General features: G+C 43.8%; 2 protein-coding genes across 4 annotated transcripts in view; one reads left to right on the forward strand and one right to left on the reverse strand.

Moving 5' to 3' along the window:
- RNF128 (ring finger protein 128) overlaps nt 1-8628 on the reverse strand; it is a 126908-nt gene extending 118280 nt beyond the window's left edge. For 2 of the 3 annotated variants that reach the window (XM_069100468.1, XM_069100469.1), the window contains exon 1: nt 7953-8628. In XM_069100468.1, coding sequence (XP_068956569.1) covers nt 7953-8355 — 403 coding nt within the window. In that variant the 5' untranslated portion in view covers nt 8356-8628. The remainder of the gene's footprint in view (nt 1-7952) is intronic. The other variant, XM_069100470.1, reaches the window with a different exon arrangement.
- The window catches only part of LOC138171013 (NTF2-related export protein 2-like), a 296615-nt gene that overhangs the window by 215306 nt on the left and 72254 nt on the right, over nt 1-9055 (forward strand). The window lies entirely within an intron of this gene.

Here is a 9055-nt window from a genome sequence, read left to right on the forward strand (position 1 = left end):
TCTCTCTCTCTCTCTCTCTCTCTCTCTCTCTCTCTTTCTCTCTCTCTTTCTATTTCCAGAAGGGTCTGCAAAAACCAGACCACACAACTCAATGAGTTTGGGTCTGAAACTCCATTTCAACAGATGTTGGGGAAGAGTAGCTTTCATTGTTGTTGCAAGTTTTAAAATAAGATGAACAACAAGATTGTGGTAGTGAAAAGTCATTCACAGATAGAGTCTGAGAGTTGGAAGGGATGCTAGGAGTCATCCAAATGCTAGTTGGAGTCAGGCTCCTTTTAACAGAGGTTAGATTTGGATCCCTACAGTGATCAGGACCACTCCATCAAGAAGTCAACAAAGATATATTCAGAGCCTACTGTGTGCCAAGCACTGTGCAAAGGGTTGGGGATACAAGACCCAAAGTGAAACAGTCTCTAGTGCTGTTCAGAAAGTTGGTCCATTCTAACCTTCCAACAACTTAATTTGTTGGAAAATTCTATATTTGGAACTCAAGTCTCCCCTTCTGCAATTTACAAATGTGGCTTCTCATTCTGCCTTCCATCATCAAGAAAAAATAAGTCTCATCCCTCTACCAAGGACAACTCTTCAAATTCTTGAAAGCAGTTATCCTGGTTGTCCCTAAGTCTTTTCTTCAGGTTGAGCAGCCCAATTTCCTGAAGCATTTCTCATGTGACATGGTTTCTATAAATTCTATTTACTTATATTGCAGTCTAACCACTTGCTACCTGTGTGATCTTGGGTAAGTGACTTTACCTTCCCAGGCCTCAGTTTCTTCATTTGTAAAAACGAGTTCACTGGACTGGGTGGTCTCTGGAGGAGGTCCCATCAGCTATAGCCTTATGATCCTATGATTTTACCTACTGTCTTTGCCTTTAGCACATATTTCTAAAGGAAAAATTCTACCCTTTTCATTTCAGGTGTGAGGGGGTTCCCTTGATTCAAATTAGCAAACATTTTTGAGGACTTTTTCTAGTCTCTCCTCTCTAATCTAACATCTACACAACTGCCAAATTGGTATTCCTAAAACACAGGTCTGACCATGTCATTTCTCTGCTCAAACATCTTCAGTGTTCCCTATTGCCCTAGGTTAAAACATCTTTTCAATTTAGTGTTTAAAGCCTCTTACAACCTATAGGTTCCAACCTATCTTTCTAGACTGATTTCCTATAATTCCTCCTTCTGAACTTACTACTCCAGCCAATGTGGCCTCCTTGACATTCCCTATACATGACATATCACACCCTGTTTCTGGTCCTTGGTTGTATCCATTCAATAGAAATAAATCTCCTTGAGGTCAGACTGTTTGGTTGTGTCTTTGTATCCCTGGTGTCTTCCATGTACTTTCACGTATTTGGACCAGACCTATGATTTTATCCCTTTTCCAATTCAAGGCAGCATCTAGAGTCTTGGAGAGTTACCTTCTGGGCCTGGAGTCAGGAGGACCTGAGTTCAAATCCAGCCTCAAATACCTGACACTTACTAGCTGTGTGATCCTGGGCAAGTCACTTAACCCTGATTGCCTCGTCAGAGAGAGAGAGAGAGAGAGAGAGAGAGAGAGAGAGAGAGAGAGAGATACCTTCTGCACTTAGAGATTAAGTGAGTTCTCTAAGGTAACACACTGTGTCAGAAGCAGGATTTTAAACCCATGCTGTCCTGCCCATAGTAAACACTTGTTGAACTAGATTGAATTGCTGTGTGCTCTGGGGATAAAAAGTTGATGAATTGAACTGTCTTTCCCTTTGTGGAACTCACATTCTGGAAGGTGAGATTTCACAGACACATAAATGGCCACAATAATAATTAGAACATAAGTTCACAGGAGAGTTACTAAATGCTATGTTAAATCAAAGAGGGTAAACTTATTTCCATGTGCGTGAATCACAAAAAGCTTCATAGAGGGACTGGAATGGTTCTTAAAGAGTAGATAGGTATTGTTTCACCAATATATTTTAATTGACATCTTTTGTTGTTTATATCTACTAGGTTCTCCCTGGCAGCTAGGTGGTGCTGGACCTGGAGTAAGAAAGACCTGAGTTCAAATCCAGCCTCAGACACTTTTTAGCTGTGTGACTCTGGACAAGTCGCTTAATCTGTTTGCCTCAGTTTCTTCAACTGTAAAACAGGGATAATAATAGTAGCTTTCTCACAGGATTATTGTGAGGATCAAATGAGACAATATATAAGTACAATGCCTGGAACATAGTAGGCACTATATTTTTTTTTGGGGGGGGGGGAGGAGAGGCAATTCACTGTAGCACCTAGCTGCCCCTAGTAAGCACTATATAAATGTTTACTCAAAGAACCCCTCCCCTTCTCCTCCCAGAAAGCCATCTCTTATAACAAAGAATTGTTTTTAAAAATGAAAGAAATTTCAGCAAAAAATTATCAATATATGTAAAAATCTGACATTATATGCAATTTTCTACTTTTGGGGACCCCCATCCCCATCCCACCCCACTCCATCCCACTCCCATACATACCTCTGCAAAGGAGTGAGAAGTGTCGACACATTGTTTCTTCTTTGGGTCCAAGCTTGTGGGTTGGTTGTTGTTTTTTTAATAATTTTGAAACATTTTCAATTGTTTTGTGACTCTTCTACTTATTTACATTGTTCTAGTCATTGGATAGATTGTTTTAAGTCTGCTTACTTCACTGTACATCAGTTAATGCTTTTTTGTATTTATCATATTCATTATTTCATATAACACAGCAATATTCCATGACATTCATGTACCATGATTTCTTTAACCATTCCCCAATCTATAGGCATCCTCTTTGTTTCCAGTTATTTGCTGTCACAAAAAAGCTGCTATGAATAGTTTGATATCTATGGAACCTTTATTTCTGTCTTTCTCTTCCTTAGGTTATAAGCCTAGCAGTAGAATCTCTGGGTCAAAGGATATTGACATTGTAGCCACTTTTTTGCATAGTTTCAAATTGCTTTCCAGAATGGTCCTGTGATTTCACAGCTTCCCCAACAATATATTATTGTGTCTATCTTTCCACAGCCCCTTCAACATTGACTATGCTAGTCTTTTGTCATTGTTGCCAATTTGCTGGATCTGAGGGGAAACCTCAGAAAATTTCATTGCTCTTATAATTAATGATTCGGAGCATTCTTTAACACAAATGTTAATAGCTTGCAATTCTGCTTTCAAAAACTGTTTATATCCTTTGACCTCTTGTAACAACAACAGTAACAACAATATTAAAACTTTTATATAGCACCTACTATGTGCCAGGAACCGTGCTGTTTCCCAATTGTTATCTCAATTGATAGTCATAACAACCCTGGCAGGTAAGTGCTATTATTATCCCCATTTTACAGATGGGGAAACCTAGGCAGACAAAGGTGAAGTGACTTGTCCAGGGTCACATAGCTAATTTTAAGTGTCTGAGGTTGGATTTGAATTCAGGTCTTCCTGACTCCAGGCCCAGTGCTCTATCCACTGTGCCACCTAGCTGCCTCTATTAACTTGTCTACTAGGAAATGAATCATGGTAATATATATTTCTGTTGGGTGACTATATATCTTGGATACCAAATGGTGAGTAGGATTTCAGTGGGCAGAGATGGAGGCCTGTGGGGTAAGGGTTGATTCCAGGCATAGGGAATGACAAGAAGAAAAACAAGAGAAAAGCAGGACTTTGGGGATCAGTGAGGAATCCTACATTATGTAGAGCCTTGAATGCCAAATTGAAAGGCTGGACTTTTTAAATTAAGCCATGAAGAACCATTGTGAGGCAAGTACTATTATTATCCCCATTTGACTGATGAATACACTGAGACTGAGAAAGGTCAAGTGACTTGGTCACATAATTGGTATGAATCTAAGGCAGGATTTGAATTTACTTCTTCCAGATGTCAAATCTAGCAGCAGACAGTGGGAAATGGGACTCACCATTGATGTTACTGCTAGAAATATATACTTGGGAATTATTTGTATATATGGGAACATGGAAGCCAAGGGATAAGACCACTAAGGGAAACAGAAAAGTGCTGAGGATGGAGCCTTGGAAGATGCCTCCAATTAGGGAACAGGAAAAGGGAAAAAAAACAGAGATAGTAAAAATGAGCAAAATAGGAATTTAATGCTGAAAAAAATCAAGGGATGAAACAGGATAAGGAATAGCAAAATGAGGTAAGGAAGGGTAGGAGTTTGGGGAGCAGTGACAGAGAGTAGAAGGGGGATGATAGGTAGATGGCTCAGAATCAAGAAAGAGGGATTGGTCTACAGTGTTAAATATTGCTGAGATCAAAAAAGAATGGTAGCTGAGAAAAAGTCTTTAGTTTGGGAGGGGGGAGAAATAATGATCAGTGATCAGTATCCTTAGTAAGAATAATTTTAGTTGAGTGGTGAAGAGAGAAGCCTTGAATATCAGCAGGGGAGGTGGATGGGAATGGATGGAGAGTCTAAGTGTGGATGTTTGAGAGATTCCCAGTTTAAGGCATTGGTAGAAGGGTCAGGGGGAGATGGAGGCAAGGCCAAAATCAAAGGTCCTCTGCTTCTCACTCAATTAGCCCAGTGACTCCTTGACTTAATGAGAGGTAGAGAGACCTGAGTTCAAGCTTCTAACATATACTAAGCACGTCATTTAATTTCTCAGTGTCTCTTTAAGATCATAAGCTGCAGAATTGGGGCTTGTATGCCTTGGTTAAGGGAATTTGTTTCCCACACCAGTGATAAAGACATGGAGGCCATTTGCTTTGAATGCCTCCCTTTCTCCTTTTGTCTTCATCTCAAAACACCTTGACATCATCTCCCACTATCTCCTCCCTCCTTTTCCCCAGACTTGGATAATGAGGTGGCCTTCCTCCTAGCCAAAGCTAAGCCCTCTATATATGTGCCCTTGAATTCATCTTTTCCAGATCACCCCCTCAGTCATCCTATCTTTTTTATCTTCTATCTCTCCCTATCTATTGCCTCCTTCCCTGTTGCCTTCAAACATACCCAGTTCTCCCTCATCCTAAAAATACTGACATTAAATCCTACCATCCCCTTAAGACAACTCCTAGGCAATGCCATCTACATTTGCTGCCTCCATTTTCTCTCCTCTCACTCCTAAACCTTTTGCAATCTGAGATCCAACCTCATCGCCCAACTGAGGCTGTTATCTCTAGCTTGCCCATGATCTGATCCAACAAGAAAATATTTGTAAAGCCATTAGTACAGTGCCAGGCACAGAGTGGGCGATACTTATTCCTTCTCCCTTCCCCTCCCTCTTCTTTCCTCAATCTTCATCCTTCTTGGCATCTCTGCTGTGTTTTCTATTGTTGACTACCCTTTCCTCCAGAATACTCTTTCCTCTCTGGGTTTCTGTGGCATTTCTCCCTCCTGGTTCTCCTACCTGTCCAACCTCCCCTTTTCGGTCTCTTTTGCTGGCTTGTCACCCATATCACACCTAGTAATTGTGGGTTTTTAGCTCACAGTTGTGTTCTGGGGCCTCTTCTCTTCTCTCCCTATATGCACTCTCTCTTGGTGGGTGACTTCCTCATCTCCCATGGATCCAATTATCATCTCTGTGCAGACAATTCCTGTATTCGTATATCTGTCTAGATGCAGTCGCCCCTTTCTTGCTTCACCTGCTGTCCACTGGACATTTCACACTGAACATCCCAGCAACATCTCAAATACATCATTCCAAAATTGAACACCCACTTCCCCACACACACTCCCCTCCCCTCCCCATTGAACAGCCTTATGTCTGTAGAGGGTGCCACCATTTTAACAGTCTCCCAGATTCTTCATCAACCTTATCCTGGACTTCTCATTCTCCCTCATCCCCCATATCTAATTCAATTCTGAATTTTGCCATTTCTATGTTTAAAACATCTCTCAAATGTGATCTCTTCTCTCCACTCACAGCCACCACCTTAGTTCAGGCCATCATCACATCTAGCCTGGACCACTGCAATAGACAGTCTTGTCGTATCTCCACTCCAAGCCATTTTCCTCTCAGCTGCTAAAGCAATTTTCCTTAACTGAAGGTCTGACCTCTCCCCTCCACCACATCCCAGTATATTCCAGAAGCTTCCTCAAAGATAAATTTAACTTCGATGTAGCATTTAAATCCTTTTACAACATGGCCCCAGCCAATGTTTCCAGCTTCATTATATATACCTCTCCTTCCAGAAGTCTATGAGCCAGTCAAACTGGCCTTTTCCCTGTTTTGTTTTGTTTTGTTAACACAGAATACTCCATCTTGTCTTCCTGCATTTGCACTGGCTATCCCTCATGAATAGAATTCACTCCCTCTTCATGTCCATCTTCCAGAATCACATTTTAGACACTACTCAAGGACCACCTTTTGCAGGAAATCTTTCCTGCTTCCACCCAATTGCTAATATTTTTTCCCCTTAACTACTCTGCATTCATTCTGTATGTACAGAGATGTATACAGAGACAGTATAGAGTATTGGAAAATTAGCTGGCCCCAACGCCACAAAGATCTGACCCAGACTGGCTGTGTGACCCTTGATAAATCATTTAACCTTAAGTACTCCAGACCAACTCTCCAAGAATTAGAATAGATTCCAAACCTGCATTGGTACAAGGAGTTCCTACATTCAGAAGCTCTCTCTATCAATGAAATCACAGGACCAGTCCCTAATCATTTCCTTTGATAGAAGGTAAACTCACTTGAGAGAACTATCTTTTTTTTCTTCCCCTCCGTGTATTTCCCCAGCACAGTGTCTGGCACAGTCCGTGTTTAACAAATTCTCGTAGACTGATCACTGATTTGAGACAGTCGGTTTGGTGTAGTAAACACCGACCCCACCTTCGAGTCGGGCAGTCGGTTCTAGACCCAACTCAGACACAGACTGGCTGAGTGACCCTGGGCAAATGTCTTTCCCTCTCGGTGTCTCATGTAAGAAGTATCTGAATTGCACCTCAGGTGCCGATCTGTATAGATAAAGCGAGTTTCTTAACTAGGCATTCCCTACTACACCAATGAAAACACAAATCTTGACCAGTCAAAAAAGAAATCCTAAGAATCCATTATATAATGAATTCTACGTTATAACGTTAGCAAGATATACTTCATATTATAACGCTGTTACAATATACGAAAGGCAGTCAGACACAGTGAAGAGCAGACGCGGCTCGGCGTCGCGAAAACCTGGGTTCCAGCACGGTTTCTGACTCGCACTGGCTGTGTGGGACCCTGGACAAATCAGTGAAATCTCTCACCTCTCTTAAGACAACCAGTTGCACCTCGGGTGTCGATTTGCTTGGGTAGAAGGAGTTTTTTCACCAGAAATTCGCTACACCAATGAAATCACAAAGTCTAAAGGAAAAAAATCCAACTGATCTCGTATACCCTTAACAGCGGCTAAAAACTGAGTTGGCACCAGATTTTCACCTGAATGTTTCCGATGAGTTCCTCAGCACCCCCCTTCCCAAAAAACCCAAACAGTGGCCTGAGTTCTTCACTTATTTATGCAAACAGTGTCACTTAAATATGCTATTTTTAGCCAGGTCAACAAATCAATTCACGAACCGACAGTTAGCTTTTGACAGAAGCAGCTTAATTGGAGTGAAAAAAAAAATACAAAGAAATCACCAACTTAAAAAAAAATCTGCGGGGTTTTAGAGAAATAGTGTTCCTTTTATTCCTGTTTACAGGGACAGGCACAGTTGATTAAAAAAAAAATTATGTAATACCATCAGAAAACCGAAATGGTCCTAGAACCGACCGCCTGTTCCATGCCGGTATCCCACCACTAATGTTTATTATATTAAAAATAATAATGGGAAAAGAGTCCCTTAAAGCCCAGACATCTCAAGTTGAAGGTGAACTCCTCTCTCGATTCCTCCCGCCTCTTGTCAGGTCCTTGGGTGGGTCCTGAGATGACCACGACATTTGGACCTCAGGGACACATTTTGGACGCTTCGGGTCCCCCAGGAGCCCCGTCTCAGCCTCGCCTCTGCGGCGCGGCTCCCAACTTACCGAAATTGGCCATCTGGAGGGTCTCGTTGCCCGACTCTGGGACGTTGTAGATCACCGCGGCCTCCGCCCCCCTCCGGTTGGCGGTCTGGATCTTCTCGGAGAACGTGCAGTTGCCCCGCTCGATGAGAGCGATCCAAGGCGTCTCGCTGTAGGTGAATTCCGTGTGGGGGTCACAGGCCTGGTAGTTGAAGCTCTTGGGGATGCCCACCGTGCCGCCGGCGTTGGCCACGGGAGACGCCAAGCCGTAGATCCCGCACTCGCACACCTCGGTGGTGGAGTGGTTGCTGGTCTGGTTGTAGTAGGTGACGGTGACATAGGCGTTCGTGGAGTAGGACTCCGGGGTCTGGAAGAGGACGGTGAGCAGGAGGAGAACCATGAGCCCGCACTTCTTTTGCGGCTTCATGGCTAGGGTGCAGCCGAGGCTGCCCTCTCCCACGTCCCCCAGAGAAGAGGAAAGAAAAGAAAAGAAAGGGACAGAAAGTGCAAGAAAGGCCAGCGACACGGACGGTCGCTGGGCTCAATTCGCAAGCAGCGGGATCTGCTCGCGGCTCTCCTCAAGTACAAGTTTGAAATTTCAGTTGCCCGCAGGTAAGCGATCTCCTCCACAGCCCCGGCAGCTCTGAAAGCGACAGCTCCATTTCACAGTATTTGAGATGCCCCCTCCCCACGCCCCCAGTGGAGGCTCCGCCCTCTGGGGGAGGGAAAGGGGGGGCTTTCGCATGCCCCGCCTCTCCTCCCCCTCTCTCTCCCTCCTCCCTTCCCTCCCCGGGCTGGGCGCGCAGAGGCACTAGCACCCTCGCCTGGGCTTCGCGCCGAAGCTGAGTGCCAGGGGGAAGGATGCCTTATAGCTCGGGCATCGACATTTTTTCTCTCTCTTATTCCAACCGGTGTACACCAAGCAGCTTGGAATGAGGAACAGGACTCCGGGGAACCCCACGTGATGCCTGGGCTGAAAGGCACCTCTCTCCTGGCCTCTGAACCACGAAACTGGTTTTCCAAGCCTGGCTGATACGTCGTTAACCAGTTGAGAGTCCTGGAGAGAGGTTAAGATTTCTTCTCTCTCCATCTCTCCTCTCTCCCTCTCTCCTCTCTCCTCTCTCCTC

The sequence above is a fragment of the Petaurus breviceps genome, unplaced genomic scaffold (genome assembly GCF_028583685.1).
Source record: "Petaurus breviceps papuanus isolate PSGF00001 unplaced genomic scaffold, PetGlider_PUasm1.0 400, whole genome shotgun sequence".
NCBI classification, from domain to species: domain Eukaryota; kingdom Metazoa; phylum Chordata; class Mammalia; order Diprotodontia; family Petauridae; genus Petaurus; species Petaurus breviceps.